This window comes from Colobus angolensis, unplaced genomic scaffold, assembly GCF_000951035.1.
Source record: "Colobus angolensis palliatus isolate OR3802 unplaced genomic scaffold, Cang.pa_1.0 Scaffold497, whole genome shotgun sequence".
Classification (NCBI taxonomy): Eukaryota; Metazoa; Chordata; class Mammalia; order Primates; family Cercopithecidae; genus Colobus; species Colobus angolensis.
In genome coordinates, this window is record NW_012118454.1 from 737,000 (window position 1) to 762,378 (window position 25,379).

The window sequence follows — 25,379 nt, forward strand, 5'->3', positions numbered from 1 at the left end:
TTTATGCACATGCACCCTAGAACTTAAAGTATAATAAAAATAAAAAAATAAAAAAAAGTTTTTAATTTGTATTTTAAGTTCATAGTATCAATATATACAGTTCAAAATGTATGAGTTATTTAATATATCTTCAGAGAGAAAAATTTTGTCTTCAGAAAGTAAACTATAATATTTTACTCTTATTGTTTCATAGTATTTATGATACAAATAATATAATTTTGTTTTATATAAATTTCTTTTTCTTAAGAATGACAGAGAAAAATCCATGTTAGTGATTCCCAATAAATGATCAGATTACAATTGAAAATTCAGGGGAAAACATTATTGTTAAATAAATATTTCACACACTGAATTTTTTAATAACAGTGATATCTTTGTTAATAAAGAGGATACATTTAACTAATGTTTTACTTAGGGGCACTTCATTACTCCTGTGGAATAAGATACAGTGTATAAGATGCATTCTAGATAATGCAATTCAACATTTCTAACAGATGGCTTAACAGAAGATAGAAATTTTGCCCTATATTTTATTATTTTGCCACCTCTTACCCTGTATATCTCCACATTCTCTATCATCTATCATCTTACAGCACCAGGCCATATACAGTAGTCCTCATTTATTAGTAGGACACATGTTTCAAGACCCCCAGGGATGCCTAAAACTGCAGATAGCACCAAACCCGGGTTTGGTGCTATCTGCAGTTTTATGTATATACACACATACACACTATATTTTCTCTTATGCATACATACCTATAATAACGTTTGATTTATAAATTAGGCATAGTAAGAGATGACCAATAAGTAATAATAAAATAGAACAATTATAACAATATACTGTGATAAAAGCTATGTGAATGTTTATCCCTGCAGATTTCCATTTGATCTTTTTGGACCATGATTTACCACAGGTAACCGAAACGGAAAACAAAAACAGGGATAAGGGGAGGGCTATGATCTCAGTGGTTCTCCATTGCTTACCAAACCAAATACAAACGAATTTAGGCCTTACAGCTACTATTGTTTTTCAAGTACTCCACTGCCCATTCAAAATGTATGAACTGCCTAAGAAATCCCAAGTATTTTCCTACCTCTTCATCTTTGTTCTTGCATCTGTAGCACAGGCCACTAGTTTCCCACCTATATCTCTTCTCTGTTTGTTCCCTATGGATAGAGTTATTTGGTAGTCACAGTTCTGCTTAGTTAGAAAACAATTCTCAGTCTCCTTGAGTAGAAACATATTAATAATTAAGTTCTCATCAATGAACCATAAGAAGTAATATGCCTGTCTCTCTGTGCTCTCTTCCTCTTGTCATGAGCTGGAAGACAAACATGTCTGTGGCACAACTTCAAACACGCAGACAAGAACAATACCCTAGGGTGGTGGTGGTCTCTGGACCTGTAGCAGCAGCAGCATCTGAGATCTTGTTGGAGACACAAACTCTCAAGCCCCACTGCAAATTTAATGAGCTAGAAACTCAGGAAATGTGGCCCACAAATCAGTGTTTTAACAAGCTTTTCAGGTGACTATGATGCACACTAAAGTTTGGGAAGCATTGTCCTAGGTGATAGTGGAGGAACAATTTGGATGAACCTATATTCACAAATGGCCATTTGGAGCAGTACCATCCCACCTACTCCTCTCATTTCACAAAGTTTATTTGTGAAATCATATAGTTCTTTAAGTTACTGAATTGTTGAATCTCTGTCTTACAGAAGTTTAGCATTTGTCCTAATAGTATTTTTCAATATATAATGGCTATTTAATATTCCCACCCTGTTTAATATGTCCACCTGTTAAAATGGAAATCTCACCTAGGTCTTTGCAAGTTTGCACTGGAAAATTGTGTAATGCCAAAGAAGACCAGGCCATTTTTGCCTTCCTTTAATCTATTATACACACTGTTGACTGACTTTTTTTTAAAAATGGCAATTCTAATCTCATCACTCTTCCATTTCAAATTGCTACTAGACTTTCAATGCATTTAAGCTAAAAGATAGCATGGTTGCCTAGGCCTACAAGATGTCACCTAATCTGATCCCTATCAGCTTCTCCAGTCTTATCTAGAGTCATTTCACCTTTCTTTCTATTCTAGTTACACTTTCCATCTGTCTGTTCATGAACTGTGGTAAGCTTCTTCATACCTCAGTTTTTTTCTCAAGAAGCTCACTTTCATGTCTTACTTCTACTCATCTTTCAGGTCTCTTCTCAAATGTAATTTCTTCTTCTCTCCCCCCCACCCCTCCCATTTAACCCTACAGTATTCCATATGAATCAAGTAAAAAACTTTAAAATCTCTTATCTTGCCTGTACATTCCCACACATAGCATTAATGTTTTAAAAATTGATGTAGTGCTTTCTATGAATCTTTCTATTGGGTGTTATGTCCTCCTTACCCCACCCACTATATTACAAGAAGCTTGACGAGGGGAGGTTCCATGTCTACTTGCTCACTATGTGCCCAGCATCTGGTACTAGGCCTGACACATGGTTAGCGTTCTACAGGAATACATGGAGTAGAGGAACAAAATAGATTATTTGAAGCTCAAATAACATGACAACTTATAACTGAAGACTATTGGATCCTACTTACTTACAAAATTGTTGCTTCCTAAAGTTTGATTTATTAGAGTTATCTCTACCTACTTAACATGCTCAAATTCCTGCTTAACATATTTGTATTAATGATTCCATCAGAAACAATTTTGATCAAGGAATCTTAGATTCTAGATTAGGAATACATGATATCCAATGCACTGTTGTGATTTATTTTTCTAAAAGACAGTTTCAATTCCAACATACCATTGCTAAGTTTTTCAAAGAATATCCCTTTCATAATGTGCAATCTCATCATTCCAGAATTCAACACTATTCTTATGCCATAATCTAGGCTATTTCACACTTCCCCAGCAAGGTAGCTATTGTTTCATTCACATTAGACTATTCAATATGTCTCATACATCTCTACCTCAGGGCCTTTGTACACTTTGTTCCTGTCGGTCAGAAATTCTCTCAAAATTTTGACATTTTTCTGAGACATTTATCTTATGGTGACTAATTCTGCCTGCTGATTACTTCTTCATTCTTCAAGGTCCATTTCCAGTGCATTCCAGTAACTTGGCTAACCAAACACAAGTTACATGCAGGGTGATTCTTGTCAATCTGGGTTCTTATCAGATTAGTGGCTCCCTGGCCACCAGGTTTCCCTGTGAAAGTGCTTCACAGTTTGTTTCTATCTTATGACATATAAGGAATACAAATACAGTAAGAATACTCGAAAGAGAACTTTGGGGAGTAAACTCAAAAATTCAAACAGTTCTAAAATATCAAATGCATAGATCAATTAATTAAATGGAAAATACAACTCTACTTTAGAGCTATAACAAGAAGCTAACATATGTGCTGTAAAAAAATAATAAATGTAAACCGCAAAAAACTAAATGAAGGTTTAGTTTGGAGAAATCTTCAGCACTTCGCACAGTCCTGAAACTGTGAATACCTACAATATACATGTAGGACATTCCAGCATGTAACTTAGAGTATTGGCACAAAAATTATCACTGAGGAAAAGGGATGCCATATGCCACAGTGGGTTATATCAAAATACAAAGTTTGAAAAATCATGGGATATGTGATTTACAATTGGTAAATTTCTATTTTTCTATCTAGTTAAATTAATAGCCTCAAACTCTCTCCCTTATAAAGACTTATTCCAGACTTTATAACAACCCTTAGTTAATATAAAAATTATTTGCCCCAGATGAGAATATAAAGCAACATTGTTGTACCAGGAGCCTGATTTGTTAGCAGCTCCAATGGCTACGTTAAGTTATTCCAAGCGTTGTCACACTGGTGTTTTCCTGTAAGAGAATCTCACAGAGGTTCCCAGTCCTAGGATCTCCCTCGCCTGAGAACGTTTGGCTGTACTACCAATTTAACATAAGTATATTAAATTCAGTTCCCTGGAAGCAAAGTACATGCTGTAGCCTAATAAAAAATTTTGACTAAGATACTATGTGGGAGTTGTACTCAAGGCATTCTTATTTGTAAAGGAAAGAGGAAAGCATTTAAGAATTATGAAGGAAACCAAGTGAAATGCTTCATTGAAAGCACTTGGATCTCAGAGCTATCTCTTCCCCTTGAGAATAATCCTAATGTACATTAGGGTATCAAAACATTTTTCATTTAAGTACTCAGTCAATATGATTTTTCAAGGTCAAGATCATTATAACTTCAAAGTCCCTCTGCTCTTCTGAAGGCAAATGCTACTGAATGCTACAAAATCAGCAAACCAAATTAGCAACTCAACTAAGCTTCTTGATATAATGAAGATGGACTATAAAACAGGATGCAACTTTTTCTCTTTTAAAATTAAATAATAGTATTATTCATAAATGATCATGGACATTACTCCAAACTGTTCCTCTTTGCTCAGCTATTATTCTAGTCGTATAACTTAAAAAAATTGAAGACTTAGAATTACATGAAAACAATGACAAACTCTCCCATCTGTCTTTCTGAGAGAGGAGGCTCCATCATCTCCTGAAGCAGAACACACCCGTGATTAGCCCAAGACTAAGAAATGGCTTCAAATCTGATGAGAGGTACTTTGATAATATACCTCCTCCTCCCAGGGAAATAAATTTCAGAATTCTAGAAGAGAAAGCAGATTGGATATTTCATTTCTAAAAAGTGATCTGTGTTCAAGCAAAATAAAAAGAAGTAAATGGTGCTTATACTCCCTCTGGACAGAGACAGTAAATATGGTAAACAAATGACTATATGATGGCATGATCAAGAAAGATTCCCACAGCCTTCGAAAGGAAAGGGCAGAATCTATGTAAATAGTGAAAGGGGCAAAAGTACTTAAGGAGGTGGGAAGAAGGATGTGGCAGGTAAGAATCACTTGGTATGTTGAGAGAACAATGATCCTTAAGAATTTAAGGATCCTTAAGAGTTGATTTGGTGCCACTCCTCCTACAAACAAATTTTTCTTGAAGAGCATATTACCAAGATAGTATATATCTTAACCATAATTATTTTATTGTAAATGAGCTGAAACAAACTCTATTGCAAATGGGATTTGAATAGCTTGAAGATAAGAGCAGGTTTTGGTCCCTCACCTTTTGTGTCTGGGTGTACCATTAGCTTATAAAATTTGAAATATTAGGCTGATTTAAAAAAAATTAAAAATATATCTGTGGAATAAATTCATGTGACAGTTCTGTTTATGGGCCTTCATTTACAAGAAATAAACAAGTATCTATGGATCATTAATTAAAACTAAGCAATTAAACAAAAACATTTGCCTGAGCTAAACAGGTTTAGAACATTATACTTTTGGTATGATTACATAAAATTGTATCATTTTATATAGGTGGATAATGATTACATGTTACTCTTGTATAGCTGAGAGAGTACTTACATTAAACTGTACCTTCTTTTCCAAAAGGCCACTAATAGGCATCATATATAGGCCAGGCATGGTTCCTCATGCCATTAATCCTAGCATTTTGGGAGGCCAAGGTTGGCAGATTACTTGAGGTCAGGAGTTCTAGACCAGCCTGGCCAACATGGTGAAACCCCGCCTCTACTAAAAATACAAAAATTACCCAGAAATTGCTGGAACTCAGGAGGTGCAGGTTGCAGTGAGCCAAGACTGTGCCACTGCACTCCAGCCTGGGCAACAGAGCGAGACTCCGTCTCAAAACAAAACAAAACAAAAGGCATCATTCATATAAACTCTTACCGAGATTAACAAAACTTGATAAATTTGTCATTTTGGAGAAGTTTAGCATTTTTATTTCATATACTTGATAAACTGAGACTCAGCCCATTCTTTGGACATTATATAACATCATCAATATTTGAATCTAGGTATAGAACTGTCTTGGTGGCTTGGTATCTTGTGCCCTGCCATTAGAAAGCACAGTCCATTTTAACAGCTCATTTTGCACCTGCCCTGGATTTATGCAGTCTAATTGATAGTTTCAGGAAGCTATCCAGTCCATAAAGGGATTTGGAATTGATAATTTCCTCATGTATTTAAAGTTATTCTTTGGTAATATTCAAGTTGGTCATATTCATGTTTTAATTTACACAATGAAAGTCTTTCATGTATATCAAGTATATCAAGGTGAGTTGCAAATCCCTGAATCTTAAGTCATTATTTGTATTGTGCCGAAATTCTTCCTCATTGTAAAGGAAGAAGTGAACACATAAAGCTGCTATTACTACAGTTATTTGAATGGAGAGAGTGACATAACTAAAAGTAATAGTCAGCTTCTCAGGAGTGCCCAAATGTATGAACTAAGATGTAGTAGTATAAAAAAACAAGGTGATCAAAAGGAGTTTCATTTCATGAAGGCTAGATGAACTGCAAGTATATCTAGAAAAGAAAGTGATCACTTAAAATCAGTTTAAAAAGAAAGGAATGGTCATCACGGAGAATTTGTCTTTATAGGTTAATTCCTTTGGACATTAGTAACTTAAAGTATATGGAGGCTTGACATGAAGGTCAAAGATGGCATGTTAAATCTTCAGGGAACACACATTTACACTAAAAAACACTTCTGTAACATTGTTTCAATCAACATTTCTGAACTTATTTGACCAGGGCATAGTTTTTATATATGCATAATACATGTCTGTGGACGAGGCTTTTGGACTAGATGAGATACAGAAGGGTCTAAAAAGATGCTAAGGAAGGACTGACTCTGTCCTATGCTCATTGAGCTGCTAATCTGAGAGTTATCAGAATATTACTTATGTAAGAGGCTGTCTTCTATGCAAGTAAACCATTGTAAATGGTGATCTGAGGATTATAATTCCTGGAGGCTTCAGTCTTATCAATTAAATAGAGATCAGGGGGTAAGGTGAGATTTTTCCTGATGGAACTAGTTAACACATTCCTTTTGAGAGAGAAGTTCCTCTGCTGTGAGTCCCTTTACAACCCCTTTTGGGATAGGGGTGTGAAAAGGCTACTTTCTAACACCTGACATATGGGAAACACTTGAAACAAATTTATTTAAGGATCTTTGAAATAAGCTCACGTAGTTGGGAGACATGGATCTGGACTCTGAATAATATCTGAAAACATGTAAATAGTCTGCGAACGCTGGAGTCTGACTATCGTCAAGGAAGGCTAGATACACTCTCCTCATTGATTTGGACGAGAAGGAAGAGGAGTGCTAACAGATTGTCTAGGAGAAGGATGCATGAGTACTTCTCTGTGGACTACATCTGAACCATATAGGAGGGTCAGCATTGCATCTTAGGTCCTGCCCAAGAGTGACTCCTACTAGAATTTTACCTAAATAAAAAGGTAATAATTTAGCCAAAACTCAAAGAGGATAAATCATCAAAGAAGATGCATATCACTCATCCACTATGTAAAGCTATGCTATAAGATTAAATTGAAATTTAAACATATACTTTTCACAAAAAGTACAATTTTTAAAAGTAACATAGTGTCCTTAAGACCTAGCCTGGATTATACTGACTAAAAAAATGAGTACAGAACTGTATAACTAAACTTCTTGACGGAACTTGGTTTCTAGACCTAAAAATTTATTCTTTTAAATAAAAAAATTAGGGGTGGTGGTGGGTGCCTGTAATACCAACTACTTGGGAAATTGAGGCAGGAGAATCACTTGAACCCTGTAGGCAGAGGTTGTAGTAAGCTGAGATCACACCACTGCACTCCAGCCTGGGTGATAGAGACTCCATTTCAAAACAAAAATTATATTCTTTTAATCAGCTGCTCCCAATTACATTGCTCCAAATGTCAGTAAGTACCAAAGGGTTATACTAGTTTTCTTGTCCTCTATCAAGCACTTTTAAGATCAAGAACTTCATGACTTGAATTATTACAAACATCACAACATCTTTGCATATAAGTATCTATGATTCCATAAATGAATACACTGAGTTTCCAAGTTAAAGTTGGCTAATATAGGATATTTAAAAACATAAACTTTGTGAACTTATTTAATATGCAATAAAGTGCTAATCACTGTAATCTTGGAAGTTGAAGATTTGTTTTCTTATTGAGAAAATGTATAGCAATGATGCAGACCAAAAAAAAAAAAAAAAAAAAAAAAAAGAGGTGTGAAAGGGACATTTTTATTAAAAGCAACATAAAATGAAAGAAAAACAACAGTGTAAGAGAAACATCAGATATAACATGATATAGTCTTATCTTAAATCTCCATAAAATTAGCCCAAATTCCTTTAAGTATCTAATTCTTAAATTCACCATTGTATACAGTCTCTTGTTCCTTACTATGTTGTAATTTTTAATTCATTGGGAGACTATTTAAAAATGAACCTCAAAGCAATTTTTGTGGTTTATCTTTTCATTACTTCAGTAATAAAATGCCAGCTTGTTCACTGTAATAGCTGGTGGCAGTGTAATTATATTCAAGGGAAATATCTAGGTTTCCGTTCTCGTATTGTGTGATTATAGTGTTGAAAACTTCTGTAAATAAAGCAGTAACTAAAACTTCTTTGGCATTTTGAAAATAATTCTGAGACTAAGTTGTTATCACTCACCAAGAGAAATATTCTAGAACCATTTTAATCATTACTTTCAGAAATGCTCTTTGGCAAGGTGCATGACTCTGTCAGGATCAACAAAGCCCCTACATTACATATTGTTCCATTAATTTAAAATATTCTTATTTATCTGTCAGAAAGCTACTGATATTTGGTCAAGAATATTAGTATGGTCCAAATACCCTATATTTAGCCCTAGCCAAATAAATTCTTCATGTGAAAAAAAAAAAAATCCAATGAACAAATCATTGCCTATATTTACTTTTTCTCTCTCTTTTGAGAAAAGTTTAGAGCAGCAATCATTTTAATTAGCACATTGAGCATAAGAATGGATCATAGCAGTTGTTATATCCAGTTTTAAGACTGGAGAGTGTGGCGACTTATTTAGATATACAGGTAATATATGCTCAGCTAAGCATATGGATTGTAATATAAATTATGATTATAGATGAGGGGGGTACAGAGGGACATGTACAATAGCTGCCTGTCTCCACTTAATCAACTAAAATTTTTCTAACACATACGAGAGAAAGTTTATTTTAACTATTGAAATATGATAGAAAATGAGCCATGATAACATATTCTATCGGCTTTTTACATTTTGAAATATGTAATTATTTTTTTCTGTAGATGCAAAGTCACATTTTAAAAAATATTATTCAAAAGACAAATGAGAAACAACCTCAAAATATCAAAGGAGATTGTGTGTTTTTACTTTAAACATTTTATCTCATTTTTTTTTTTTAATAGAGGAGATAGTGTAGTTATCTTGAAAACAATTCAATCTACTGGTTCAGGTTAGCTGGTTAAAGACATTGGAGATAAATAAAACAAATTACCTTCTCTTGATACTGCCGCCTCGAAGAATCCAGAGATTGGATTAAAGCAGTGGCATGGCCGACAAACATGGCATAGCAGGTGGCCCCGACGATCATGCTCAGCATGGTAATCCAGAGGTCAGACATGCTGACTGGGGCTTGGGCTCCATACCCAATGCACAGCATGTGACTCATAGCTTTGAAGAGTGCATATGAATACTGCTTTCCCCAAGAATCATTCTGGAACATAACAGAAAAAGAAAATTGACTGAGCCATTAGGATGGCAGAATGAAAAGTGAGAATGATCTGTACACAGAAGCATGATAAAATACTGAATACTGGAAAAATCCTTACAATGGAGCATTTACAAATGTACTTCTCATTAATTGTGAATTAAATGATGATGTTTTTCAAATATTTCCTACTATGATGAAGTGGAAACAGTCTGCTGTTACTTACATGCACTCTTTGTCAGTTTTAAGTTTGCTGTTTTTAAAACTAAAATTCCTTTTGGGACAATGGTATGCCATGTAATAATGACAAGAATGAATGCTTTAAGGTTTCCAGGAAATGTGGTCAAATAGTATTAATAATATATTTGTAAGCTATGAAATGCAGCAGACAGTATGACACATATAGGCCAAAGTACAGATATTTTTATCAAAACCATGAAGTTCAGATTTTAAAAATCCATATTGATATAGCTGTATAATCCTTAACACTATAATTTTTCTAAATAAAAATTTAAACAAATATATATTGGAAATACAGGTCTGATAGGTAAATGGAAAGACTTCCTTGAAGCCTTCACTCAAAGTGACATACATTGTAATCTGTGTCAGGATTGAAGACGGCTGAATCTTGTCAGTTTTTTATAAAATAATAAAATGAAATAGGCAAAAGAACATCTTGGCTTATGTCCTGAGGAAAAAAAAATAGGAAATGCTGACTTCTGAGATGACTTATTAGTTGTAACTTCTGACGTCATTTCAAAACAATTGCAAGCTCAATTTTTTAAAAACGCTGTTCAATGTATCTTATCTAACTTTTATTAAAATTTAAATTATTTTTTGGATAAATTTTATTGAACTCCCTAATTCAAGTATTACACAATTTATAAGAGCCAGAGCAAAATGAAAATGATTTCAAAATGCAGGAAAAAAAGTTGTTAAATATAATAAAATATAAAGATTTTTCCTTTAGAACTATTTTATTATTTATAAAACCTAATGTGATAACAGTGATAAATGAGTAACAATATAAACTTACAAATTTTAAAAATTAATATTTTAATGTCATAATTACATGTAATAAAATAAATAATACTGTATTAATGTGATATTTTGATCATAAAATTTTTCTGGCTTATTTTTCTGAAATTCATTTCTTAGATTATCAAAATTTATATAATTATCAACTTTATTTTCAGTGATTTCATTGACAATCACATCAGTTGCTCTTGGCTATTGCAAGATTACAAATAATTTTAAATATTTTTTAATTTAAAAATGATCTTTCTATTAATTCAAATGTTATTAAACCAAATTAATTCAAATGTTATTATGGGTATTTTATAGGCTGTGAGATTAGGGTCAACTTCTGATAATTTATTTTAAAATACATATTTGAGTATATTTGGAGCTGATGATTTTCATAGAACAACTTTTCAATAAATATTCAACTCATCATGCCAATCAGTTTCATACTAATTTCATATAGAATTCAGTTTTTACATCTGAATTTATTTTTTTAATTAAATTTTTTACTTTTAGGTAATTATAGATTTACATGTAAGTTATGAGAAGTAATAGAGAGAGATTCTATGTACTCTTCTCTCAGCTTCCCCAGAAGTAACATGCTGCAAACTATAGTACAGTTTCATAGCCAGGAAATTGACATTGTTATAATGTACTCATCTCATTTATAGCTCACTAATTTAAGTGTACTCATTTGTGTGCCTATATGTGTGTGTATATTTACTTCTATGCAATTTTGTCACATGTGTAGGTTCATGTATTTATTACCACAGTAAAGACATAGAACAATTCCATCACAAAGGTCACATATACTGCCTTTTATTGAATTGAACGTTAAATTTAAATGTATGCAACGATGTTTTAGTGTTTCTTCTGATATTTCCTGTAACTTGTCAAGGCTGTGCAAAAAACTGAAAGTAGTTTCAAGATTTGCATATAATTCAAAATGCCTGTTTATATACTGTATTGCTATATTTTTAGTTACAAAGAAAGTTTAATTTAAAAATTATCTTCCTTGTTAATAATTGGTTTAATTTAAAACTTCATATAAAAGTAGTGTTATTTTCCATCAAATGCGAGCCTTCAATTTAATTTGTATTTCTAAGTTTATGGACATCTGCTGTGCAATTTTGCAGCAGCTTTCAAAACTGGACATTGTAAACGCTGAAGAATTCTAATGACTTTCTAAAGTGCTTACTGCTGTGCCCATGTGTAACATTTATTTTGTAATAATTTATTTACAAGGTTTACTGCCTGAGTGCCATGGGTATTGTCTTGGAATTTAGGTGGGAGATTTAAAATTAAAATAGATACTACAGGGATGGTCCCTTGGGACTGATGAGCAAGCTGTCTACTTACCATGGGTGTTCTCCCTGCCTGCGTGGGTAGCCACTTTCATCTCCCATGACTGCCTTTGTTGCTGCTGCTTCTCCTGCTGCTACAGATAGTCACTCCTAATCTGGGCCTAGTCCTGGTTCGGCCACATCAGGGACACATAGCATCCAGACTGCTGAGTCATGCACATGGCCCCCTTGCTGCTAGGCCAATTGCATATCTCCTGTGCCTACAGGCTTGAATCTGTGTGTGTGCTGCTGCCATCCTGCAGTTCTGCTGCTCATGTTCACACCCTGTTGTCCCAGTGGACTTCACTTACAAAACATCAGTTCAAAGATAAAATTATTAAGAGTTTCAAGATGGCAGGAGCAGAACTTTAAACCAAGCACAGGGTTCTTTTGATAGTGAGGGACCCTGTGCAACTTCAAGGTCACATATCAATGAAGCCAAACCTTCATTTGTAAATTTAACTCTTAAATTATCATAAACTTTTCAAGCTATTTTGTTCTGAATACATATGGATAGTTTTGTTTGTTGTTAATGGGACTTTCCAACATCAAACTTGTAGATTTAAAAAATAGAACAGAAGATTTAAAAGCCCACTCTTATAAACCTTGGAACTGCACATAGCTGCTAAAAAATAAATAAAATAACTAACCCCATTTAGCTGAAAGGATTAAGGTTCTTAAAGTGAAATTCGCTGTTAATTAATTATAATAAAAGTCCTGCTCATATTAAACTATAATCTCTATAAATGTATTTGCATACAAATACAAAATAAAATTTAATTTTAACACAAGAAATTACTCATATGTCATAATATTTTAATATGTACAAAGTATAATAAACTCATGCAAAAACTCTTATTTTGGAGATTGAGCAAACTTACACTTTTTTATAAGTGAAAATGTATAATACTCAGAAATACATCTAAGATTTCCAAAATTCTAGATGGTCCATGAACAAGAAATGGAATATTTACATTTACTAAAATGTAAAATCTAATTTAAGATTTCCTTTCTCCACATAAGGGCACAAGAGAGGTATATTGTTAAAGCATCTTGATGTATTTAGATAAAATGGAAATAATAAAAAGTTCAATGGGGTGTCAAGTGGAGACTACACTTTAATTATATTGGTATTGTTTATTTCTCTGTGTATGAATGGAGGCAGGGTATGGAGCTGGAAAAGAAAGTTTAATTCAGTTTTTCAAAATAATGCAGGTATGTCTATTTTCATTTATCTCACTAGAGACACAAAACACACACCTGCATATACATGCTTTTAAGTGACTTGAAATAAATATATATTAAAAATGTTTTCTTTTTTTTTTTGAGATGGAGTTTCGTTCTTGTTGCCCAGGCTGGAGTGCAATGACACGATCTCAGGTCACTGCAACCTCCACCTCCCAGGTTCAAGTGATTCTTTTGCCTCAGCCTTCCGAGTAGCTGGGATTAGTACCGCCATGCCCAGGTAATTTTTGTATTCTAGTAGAGATGGCATTTCACCATGTTGTTCATACTGGTCTTGAACTCCTCGAACTCAAATTCCATTACCTCAGACGATCCACCTGCCTTGGCCTCCTAAAGTGCTGGGATTACAGGCATGAGCCACTGTGCCCAGCCTAAAAATGCTTTCTTATTTTTCAAAATCATGAGCAACTTTTCTATTTCCCATTTTTCCAATGTTTCCATTCCTCTCTCTCCACCTATATTTCCCAAAAATCAGGTACGGATTCTGCACCTTTCTCCATGCTCATAGGATCATTCTGTACCTTTCTCCATGCTCATATGATCACACACACACATGCACATACACACATCCACGATTCTGGCTTTTTTTCCCACAAAAATGAATCTTATTATATATGCTCTTACTGTTGTTATCACATATAAAATGCCTCCAAATAATCTGTTGTTCATATAACTATGCAATAATTTGTTGATCATACCATCGTTAATTCAATTTACCCATTGTTCTCCAGCTTTTGCCACTACAAACTATTCTTTAATAAAAAAACTTTATCCATGTATCTTTTCTTTCTATCAGTAAGACTCCCAAGAGTGTGATTGTTGGTTCAAAGAGTAAGATCCTCGGTTTGATTTTAAAATATATTGCCAGATTGATTCAAAAGACAGTACCTTTTCCAAAACAATGTGTAAAAATATACTCTATCACTTTATACAGTGAGAAACAATAACCCATTGTTACCTTTATTAGCATTTCCCTAGCAAAGGAATTTGAGAAGGCATTCATGTATTTATTTACCAAATGGACTTGCTCATCTCTAATGAATTTTTTTCCTTATTAATTTGCAATGCCTCCTTGAAGACTGGATATCACCCTTTTAACTGATATGTGCTATAAATATTTATTCCTAATTTATCATTTGCCCATTGATCTTCCAATCATATATTTTTTCATATAAATATTTCAATTAGTTTATGTAGGAAAATTAAATCTGTAATTTCCTTGGCAGCTGCTGGATTTCTCATGATGATTCAAGAGGTATCTCTAAATAAGATTATTCCTATGTCCTGAATGTTTTTTCAGATTATTTTATTTTTTATATTTACTTATACTTACATATGTTACCTAGAGAAAGGTTTCTTTTTGTATATAGAAAAGTTCACATTTCCTTTATTCTAAACAAATAGATTGTCTTTTTTGCCAGTATATAACTTTTAATAAATCACCAGGTCTCCATATAGACAAAAATATCTCTTTTATTATATGTTGTCTCTATAAAAATGGTATTTGTTTCTGGGCTCAATATTTTGTTTCACTGCTCTGTGTAGTCACTTTTATACTGAGTTTTAATTAAACAAAGTTTAATTAAACAAGGTCCTTGTTTAAAAAACAAGGACCCATCTCAATTCCAACAGGGGTTTAAACTGAACTACTATGTGAGGGAATTTGATTAAGAAAATAGGTCATGCAGGTAAAAATCCAAAACATGATGTTTGATGTGGAATAGGAGTATTTGGAGGCTGAGAAAAGTTACCAAACCCCATAGTATGTGTGTGTACATATATAAAATTTTAGCCAGTCTAAATTGTAGAGAAGAAATAGGAGACAATAGGGAACATACCAGGAAACACAGTGATAACCAGAGTCTGAGTCCTTAAAATACTTTTAGTACAAAATGGGAAGCCAATGAAAAATTTTGAGCAGAGAATGATATGATCTAAACTGTATTTTAGGAAGATTGATCAGGCAGAATTGTAGAGTGCTGATTCTTAACTAAAGATGACTTTACCACTTAGGAGACATACGGCAACATACAACATCCGCAGACATTTTAGTTTTCACAACTGGCAGATTTTTTTTTTTTTTTTTTTTTTGAGACGGAGTCTCGCTCTATCGCCCAGGCTGGAGTGCAGTGGCCGGATCTCAGCTCACTGCAAGCTCCGCCTCCCGGGTTTAGGCCATTCTCCTGCCTCAGCCTCCCGAGTAGCTGGGACTACAGGCGCCCGCCACCTCGCCCGGCTAGTTTTTTGTATTTTTTAGTAGAGACGGGGTTTCACGGTGTTAGCCAGGATGGTCTCGATCTCCTGACCTCGTGATCCACCCGTCTCGGCCTCCCAAAGTGCTGGGATTACAGGCTTGAGCCACCGTGCCCGGCCGATATTTAAAGGCGAGAGGCCAGTGATGCTGTTAAAATTCTGCAGTTCAGAGGAGACTCCCTCTCCTGCCTCACAGCAAAAAATTGGATGGTCCAAAATAACAGCTGTGGTGAGCCTGAAAAATCCTTAGGTAGAGGAAGGATGTAATAAGGGCCAAATACAGGTCAGTATAAATGTTATTACAACTTTAAGAGAAGTGAAATGAGAACTTAAATAATATAAAAGTATAAGGCAACAACAATAACAATTTTGAGAAGATAGTATCTACAGAATGTAGAATATTAGGGATTCATGGAAAATTCAGAAAGATCAATGAAATATAGGCTTTCTCTCTCTCTCCCCTCTTCATATTTCTCTTTCTTTTCTTCCTTCCCCTTCCTTCCTTCCTTCCTTCCTTCCTTCCTTCCTTTCTCTCTCTCTCTCTCTCTCTCTTTCATCTCACTCTTTTATGCAAGCTGGAGTGCAGTGGCATAACCATAGCTCACTGTAACCTCAAATCCCTGGACTCTAGCAATCCCATATCAGCCTTCTGACTAGCTGGGAATATAAGCATAAGCCATTGCACCTGGTCCTTAGGCTATTCTTCATGAGAGCAAATGATCAGGCATAAGGATTTTCTCTGTTACTATACAAGGCCAATATTGCTTTCTTTAGACACTGAATTTTGTCTACACATATTGCTTGTGTTTGCAAGTGCCAAGTGAACCATAACAAAGGAAAGTGAGCATTTAAGTAGCAGATTCTGAGGCTGGTGTTAAAAGAATTCCAAGTAGAGGAATGATATCCTAACCCCTCCCCCACCATACCTACATACCATTAAAATCCCAGGAACAAAGGGCTTGTATTAGTCCATTCTCATGCTGCTAATAAAGATATACCCGAGACTGCGTAATTTATAAAGGAAAATGGTTTAATTGACTCAGTTCAGCATGGCTGGGGATGCCTCAGGAAACAACGATGGCAAAAGGGGAAGCAAACACATCCTTCTTTACAGGGCGGCAGGAAAGAGAAATGCCGAGCAAAAGGGAAAAAGGTCCCTTGTGAAACCATCAGATCTAGTGAGAACTCACTCATTATCATGAGAACAGCAACATGGGGATAACTCACCCACCATGATTCAACCCACAGGCTTCCTCCCACGACATGTGGGGATTATGAGAACTACAATTCAAGATGAGATTTGGGTGGAGACACAGCCAAACCATATCAGGGCTCAAGGAGAAAAAATAGATTGACTGTGATAAAACACACACAAAATGTTATCCTTGTAAGCAATATGATGATAAATCAGGTACATAGTTCTAAACTGTTCAAAGCACCAATTATTACGTCAAACTAGTTTAATCATGAGTACTATTCTTACCATCATTTGACAAATAATGACACTGAAGCAGAGAACCTAACTGACTTGCCCAGGATTAAAAGTTTGTAAGTGGAAGAGTTAGTGTTTTCAATCCATGTAGTCTCCTTCTAGGGACGACAATATTATTACATTATATTGCTCTCATTTTTATAAGCCTACAAAAATCATAGGTTCCCACCTCACCCCACCCCCGCTTTGGGCATCCTGTTTGCCTTATTTTAATCTACTACTATTGAATAATGGCTTGAATGGGAGATTTAGGCTATCATCTGAGAAAGTTTTGTGAAAATCTAGGAATGTTTGTAATCCCATTCTACTTTTTTTTCTTGTGTTACATGGCTATTCCTTTTTCATCTTACAAAGATGACTCTATTATATTTTAGTCTACATCAATAATATGGTATTATACATGAATGGGAGACTGTATACTCAAAGTGCTTTACCCTACAGTCCAAATATACCCAATTTCATATGATCTGAATCCTAGAGACAATAAGCAAATAAGATATAAGTGAACTGTTTCAATTGAGGTTTATCTTGTTTTCATTTTAGGTAACAATGTCCCAACAAATTGTTCCTTTTAGATTATATTTTTGTTATTCAAAGTGTTCATTTACTTAATCACTTCACTGAGGCATCACTGAAAATAATTATTTTTTTGATGAAAAGACATTGAGTCAAGTAATGGGAACATAGTAAGTACCTTTGCTTATTCCACGTGAGAACTTTCTCTTAGTAATAATGCATTTTGAGCTTTCTCTAGGCTTGAATGAAAATACTTTCTAGTCATCCTGTCCATATTATTACTAAATTTGGGAAGTCAGGGTGAAAGGCTATTTACAAAAAAAAAAAAAAAAAAAAAGAAAAGAAAAAGGAATGTTTATTCTCCAGTGTCCTAGGCCTCCTGACATAATATATTCAATTCAAGTTAGCCACTCAGTAGCCTGCTATGGGAACAAAAGCTCTCCAGTCCATTAGCTTTCACATGAGCTGAAATTTATTTAATTTAGGGGGCCAAAACTTTCCATTATTGAATATCAGAATTAATTTTTCTTTATTATTTGCAAGCAAATACAAGTGTAAATGTGTCAGGTAGGTAAAATCTTAGGAAAATCTGAAATATGGCACTCAGAGACTCTGAAGTGCACAAACCAACTCCTAAAATATTGAAGAATCAATTGGATAATAAAGAGGTGAAATTAGAAAGCCACCAGTAGAGTATCAATTCTGACGGGCTAGGCTACAAAATGTTGATCAGTGTGTCTATATTTTTCCTGCAGTTATTGCATAAAGATATCATTTTTATCAATTTTGGAAATGCCAATCAGATAGAAAGTTGCATTTAAAAGTTCTTAAGGAAAATAATATAGTGTATCATAATTCATTTGCAGTTATAAGAAGTATAACAGGTCATCAGTTTCAAAAACAGTGTGTTTACTTGAATACACCATAATTTTATTATCTGTATACAGTTGGTCTTTGAACAATGCAGGTGTTAAGGATGCCAACCCTGGGCATGGAATGACTTTAGACTTAATTAATCAATTAATTAAGCATTTAGAGACAGGGTCTTGCTCTCTTCTCTAGGTTGAAGTACATTGTCACTGCAGCTGGAACTTCTAGGCTCAAGTGACCCTCCTGTTTCAACCTCCCGAGTAGCTAGAACTATACATGTGCACCACCATGACCAGCTTATGTTTACAATTTTTATAGAGATAAGGTCTTGCTATGCTGCTGAAGCTGGTTTCAAACTCCTGGCTTGAAGAAATCTTTGTGGCTCTGCCTCCCAAAGTGCTGGGATTATAGGCTTGGGCCACCTTGCCCGGCTTATTTTTCTTATGTTTAGTGCTATTATCTGCATAAAAACATGTGTACCTCTGATAACAACCCTTTGCTTTATAAGAGAGTTCTTTTTAACAGTAAAATACAGAATTATTGCATAACTAAATTGTTGTTGCCATGAAGAGTGATGTCTGATTATTTTGAGAGCTCATTCTCAACTTGTTCCGTGGTCAACTAATCTCTTAAGTTCTAAGTGTACTATTTTTTGCTTCAAGAATGATGATAAAATACAAAATTTGCATTAAGTAGTCTTATAAATTAAAATTTAGTGATGCTTGATATCACAGATTTTTTCTCATATTTTCTTTGGCATTGGTACATTATTTTAAAATAAAAATTAAACAAATCAATGCTTTATTTTAAATTTGACTTGTTCATTCATCCAATTTTTTATACTAAGAGTTCATTAGTACTATTTATAAAACAGGCCCCAAATTTGACATTACTTAAATATTTTAAGTGTGATGTTTCAATTGCAATTAGCTTTTCAAGCAAATCAAGTATTTCCATGGGGTACCTCTTTGTTAATATAAATAAATATAAGCAAATATATTTTACATGTTTATATATAAGTATTAATAAATATTTTTTTATGTGTATGCATGCATATATGCATTAATATAAAGTCACCATAGAAGAAATCAGCATAGACTGAGGACTTATTTATTGCAAGGTACATCATTTCATTGCTCTTAACGTTCTTGAAATCTAACTAGATATTGTTATTATGGATAGGAAATGCAAACGTTGGAAAAATTAAATAACTTGCTTTAGTTGACACACTTGTTGGTGCCACATCTGGAACAGATTTGTCTGAACCACACTATAAACTCTTTTCATTCGAAAGACCATGGCCATTTATGTTATAACCATTTATATAGTAAAATTCATAATAATTAGAACATAGGATATTCAGGCATTTTAAGAACATAACCATAACAGAGAAATTCTTTAAACTATGTTTCTTCTCAACCACCAAAAGAGAATCTCTATTATATCTTAAGGACATTTAGAGAAAAATTATCTAAGGTTTTTCATGAGAAAAAAACACTGAGGTAAAATTTCCTGGAGAGTGTAAGGTCAGTGAAGATAGTTTGACCTTAAAATTGTACTTCAGTTTTATATTTTCCTATTAGTCAAAATCTTTCCACCTAACCCCAAAGCCTGGGGTTGCTTGATGCAATCTGTACAGTTATCTGTTAGGAACAGTCCTCTGGAAGAAAATCCTTGCCCGAGGCTCGGCGCTCCAGAGTACGAAAGGTGCAGATGGCACAGGGTGACAGGTTCAGTCAGAAACACTAATCGATACTGTGTGCTTTCACTCAACACCTGGACAAATTAAAATAAGTACAATCATGCACCACATAATGATGTTTCAGCTAATGATGGACTGCATATTCAGCAGTGGTCTTATAAGAAGATGATAACGGAGTCGAAAAATTCCTATCTCCTAGTGACCCTGTAGCTATCATAATGTCGTAGCATAATGTGTCACTCATCTGCTTGTGGCAATGTGGTGTCTGTTTTTTTTCTTTTTTTCTACCTGGATTTACTACTGAGTTGGGATTCCCACTACCAGACATAAGAAAGGATGGTAAAATAAAATAAAATAAAGTAAAATAAAATAGTGGCACACTAAATATTTTTTATGGTAGACTAACTTTTATCCATGAATTCATAGAAAGTTAGAATTGTAAGGGATCTGTACAACAATTTATCCTTTTTATAAGCACACTGAATTTCAGAATCTCCATGATTATAAGATCTAAATACATAAATAAACAAATAATTAAATATATTCAGATTACCCAACTTTATTCAAATCTAGTATGTAAGGAACAATACATCTTAAGGTCATGGAAAACATTAAGCTACTTGCCCAAGGTCTGATCTGGTTTGTCTAAGAATTAAAAAAACAAAACAAAAACAAAACAAATAAAAAATACAAACTCATGTCTGATGTGCTTGCAAGTATTATTTTCATTATATTTGCATAATCATAATACTTACCATAACACAACTAACAATAGCAGAAGCATGAATACAGTTTACATAGATCTCTTACAAGAAACTTATGAGACATGGTGATTATCATAAAAGCCTTGTGGTAGCAAGAACAGTCTTTATTATCTTCGTTTTACTGATGTGGATAAAGTTCAGAGTTTCATTAAGTAGCCTATTGGGTCATGATAGGTAGCAGCATCTCTCTACTGGATCTCTAGGCTGCTGATTGTGGATATAGTGCTTGCAAATCTAATTATTATTGTAATATATTTGGTAAAATGATGAAGATACTATGATCTGTATTGCCCAATATTTCCATAGAGTTATCTATTTCAGGCAAAAGTACTCTTATGAGATCTGTATCTAATCAAATTATATAGAGAACCATTCTCCCATGCCAAAGTTATTTTAATGACACATTTAGAACATGAATGACATCAGTTAAAACTACTGCCTTACTGTATTAAAAAAGTATTTTTAAAAGTCATATTCTTATTTACAGCTAAGTTATAATTACATAACTCAGCAACAATGTATGTTTCTCAACTCTAAAGGCATGACATTAAATTGCAAACAAGTAAATAAAGCTTCAATTATGAGTAATGCTAGACCTTTTTTTATTGACTATGAAACATAACAAGATAAGTCTAGGAAATCCCCTGCTGTGTAAGGCTGTGTAAAAAGGCACAAAGTATTAAGCACTTAAAGCTATTTTTAGAAGCCTAACTCCCAACTTAAACTCTTACCCTATGTTGCGTATTCAGTGTGTTCTTAGTATGAAAGGCTTCTGGGTCAGTTACCCATCTGAGAGAACATTTAGCATTGACATCTAAATCCACACAAGCTGTATACAAGTGTAAGTTTTATAATGTGTAGACTCCTTGATCTCACAGAGAACTTCACAGAGAATTCAACTACCAAACAGTATTTAAGAGAGGCAAAACACAACTTCGTAGATCAACATAATCAAGTTAAATACCCTTTTACTCATAATGGTTAAATCCCTAGAGAATCACTTGTCTCTGATAAATCAATTCTCCACTCACATGTACACTAGGGTGAGGGCATGAGGAAGGGTGGGGGAGAGAGACAGAGAGACACAGAGATACAGATTTCTTTTCAAGGCCCAGATTATTCTCTCTCGGGCATATCTCTCAATTCAGATGTAAATTGATTTGGAAATCTGTTAGCAAACAAGCACAGAGAAAAGAGTATTTGAAACAATCTGTTTTATTTTCCCTCTCTCTCTCTTCTAACTTCTGTTTTTTTGTTTTTTATTTTACCCAGTTACAAGACTAAAACAATGGTGATTCAGGCATAATTCCTATTTCTGATGAGCTCCTTTCAATTATCTCAAATCAGGAAAAAATGCATATTCAACCATAGTATTACTACCCAACGAAAATAAAGTGAAGCAGGGCCCCTTTAAAATTGAGTGCATTCCATTTGAAATCATGTTCATGAGGATATTCTAGCTATTTTTTATGGCATAGAGAAGAAAATGAAGGTTATATTACCTTTAGGAAATAAGTCATTTTTACTGCATTTCTGAATGATAAAAATATAAAGAAAAAGGCAAATGCAATATTATAATCCATTTATGAGGTTTCTGTTTTCAGGAATGGAGAAGAAATGGGCAAAGTAATTAAATAGACCCAGAAATGGAGCATCCCTGACTCCTGCAGTAGAACTCTTATCTGCGTCAAATCCTAATATTATTTAACGCCAACACTTCCCACAATTCTGACTACTTTGGGTATGAAGCGTAATTACTGGTGATTTTTGAAGGGAGCACACCACTTAGTGCAATTCCTGTAGAAGAGTGAATTATAACTTAATCAAGCAGAATGCCAAATTTGCCACAAGTTGGCAGACTAACTTTAAGTAATATATCCAGACAGATAATAAAGTTGTCTGGCCTTAACCTCCTCCAATGTGGAGGGAAACAGAAGTGTGGCTTACTGACAAAGCAAGAGAATACCTTAATAATTATCAGCATACATTTCTTAGTCAACAGGGACTGTTCAGGAAAGGAAGTAAACATTCAAAGCTTAATGATTTCTCTTGTGCATAGCTTCTATGACTCATGCCAGATTTTCCTGAGCTAGTTCTAAAATGATTTATCTGCTTCAGTGAGTCAACAGCGTTTCATCTTCACTTTTCTTTGGGCACTAGCAATAAAGGTTAACAAAGTCATCTGCGTATATTGAGGTGTGGGTATCTGTGTATGTCTACCCCAGGCTGGCCTAGAAGAAGTGTAGCATTGTGGACTCCTTTATGTACAACCAAACGTGATAGCACTGTACCTCCAGGTTCTATGGATAGTGGAGCTGGGAACAGTGTAAGCCTCAGGGAGACAACTGCGATCACATTGCAGATGAGGTTTGAGAGGATAGTACCTAATTCTCTGATCAGAGAAAAAAAGACGAAGAATAGCCTACTAAGAAATCTCTCCCATATCTTCTTCTGAGAGGCTTGAAATTATCTCTATTAAGCTTCTCTCTATTTACATAAGAAAGTAAAATCAATGGCAATGTCTCTGGAAGGCTGTTATTTGAATGCGTGTATGTTGCATTTAAGTCAGTATTCAAATAGCCTCCTTCCATGACCTGGAGGTTCTATAGTTTGCCCCAGTAGGGTTCAGGAGGCTGAACCCTAAGGTTCCCCAAGAGGCTGGAACTGGGTAAGCAAAGATTGGCAAAGGATGAAGAGAGCACGAGGATCATCTCACAAGAAATTATTTTTTAGATGACAAGAACTGAATAGTATAAAAGTTAATAAAAATGGCAGAGGTAGGACCCTCCAATTAAAAGAACAAGTTAGAGTGAACGTGTGTCAAATACATAAGATGGCATGTAGAAAGATTGCTATTAGTTTGGAACATTCTTGACTTGCCTTTGCTACCTATTGAAAATGAAGTGTCCGGTTAAAATGGGGAATGATTCAAGGGGTTCTTTTTATTCTGTAATTGATTATGGTGAAGTGACATGCTAGATTAGTGGTAAGTCACCTTAGAAAGTTGCCTAAGGACAAAAAATAAGATACATACAACTCCATTTGGGGAATAGAAAGTTTTACAGAAACTTAGAGTCAGAAATAGCTAACTCAGAAGAGGTTAAATCCCAGAACATTTGTTATTCATAATGAATGTGAGATCCAAGCAAAGGAATAGAGTATCAAAATAAGTCAGGAATAAAAAAAATTAATTTCAGATATTTTTTATGATTTATCTGACCTCAACACTGTTAAGATACAGTATCATTTTGCCAGAAGAGGTAAATGTATTGACATTCTTTGTAAACCAGTTGGTGCCTTGAAAGAATAAGTAATAGCAATACTATTATTATTACTCAGTCCCACACATTGATAATGACCTAGCTGACTGATGATTCCAATTATACATGCCAATTTGAGGATATTCAGATTTGTTTTTGGTTTTGTATTTTTCCATAGTTTGTTAGCTATACCACACAGGAGCAAATTGCATAAGTAAGATGGATGGGCTGTCAACAAAATTTAGGTCAAAAAATTTCAGAGGTAGAAATGAAAAAGGAGAATAATATTCAGTATTTTAAATGGCAATATAATCACAAGGATATGAAGGGGCAGAAAAACTTGGTTAAAGTAGTGATCTTGATAACATTAGCCATATAGGAAAATTTTTATTTTAGAATGCACTATGACATTTCCAAAGACAAATGCAATAAGGTATCAAGGTGTTTTGAAAGACAATAATTTACTGCTTGGCTGAAATATTGAAAAAAATAGATTCATAATAAATTATCTTTTTTAGGAAACTAGATGATCAATATCTCTATGAACATACAATACAAAAATTAAAGCCAATATTAAAGCAGGATTCATATATTTTGAAGCTCAACAAATTGTTGCCAAAGTTTAAGAAAAAAACAGTAAATACCTGAACTTTGCCGCATACCCTAGGTGTTAATAAATTAGACCATGGGAAAAAGAAAAACAGTTTCAGAAAGCAAATCTTTATGGTAAATTCACCAATATTGGCCTATCATAACATACATCTGAAGACATCACAGGGACTCTGAGCTACCACTCAATAGACTAAGCATGGGAAAATCTTATACATATAGTCTTACTATTGAGTGAACTATCACTGGTCTCACTCCAATACCATCTTAGTTATTTGTTAATCTTGTCTCCCTCCTCCATGCCTCCCATTCCCATAAAACAATCAACAGACTAAAACCAAACCTGGGTTACTCTCAATTATTTGGGTGAATGGAGTTGAATATGATTCATCTCAAAAAGAGGCCTCTCTCTGGACTTCTCATCTTATCTATCTGGAGGCATTGGTCTTTACTCACCTTTACCCAGACATCCCAAATCTATGTGTCCAAACTGAATTCATTTAACCCGAGTATGCTGCTGATAAAACATGTTTTCCCTGAATCTCCAGATGAGTTTACCATCACTTGTTTGACTCCATGCTGTACTCTTTTCTCCACTGGGTGGGTCCAGAGCTTCTAGACAGAAGAGCAACTAAACAGTATCTGCTTTTACTTTACTTTACCATTCAAATACCAAACAGTTATCAGGCT

General features: G+C 34.3%; 1 protein-coding gene across 1 annotated transcript in view; it reads right to left on the reverse strand.

Moving 5' to 3' along the window:
* Nucleotides 1-25,379, reverse strand: part of HCN1 (hyperpolarization activated cyclic nucleotide gated potassium channel 1) — a gene marked incomplete at its 5' end in the record, with an annotated part of 444,560 nt that overhangs the window by 124,609 nt on the left and 294,572 nt on the right. The window contains one exon of the mRNA XM_011959469.1: nucleotides 9,400-9,618. Coding sequence (XP_011814859.1) covers nucleotides 9,400-9,618 — 219 coding nt within the window. The remainder of the gene's footprint in view (nucleotides 1-9,399; nucleotides 9,619-25,379) is intronic.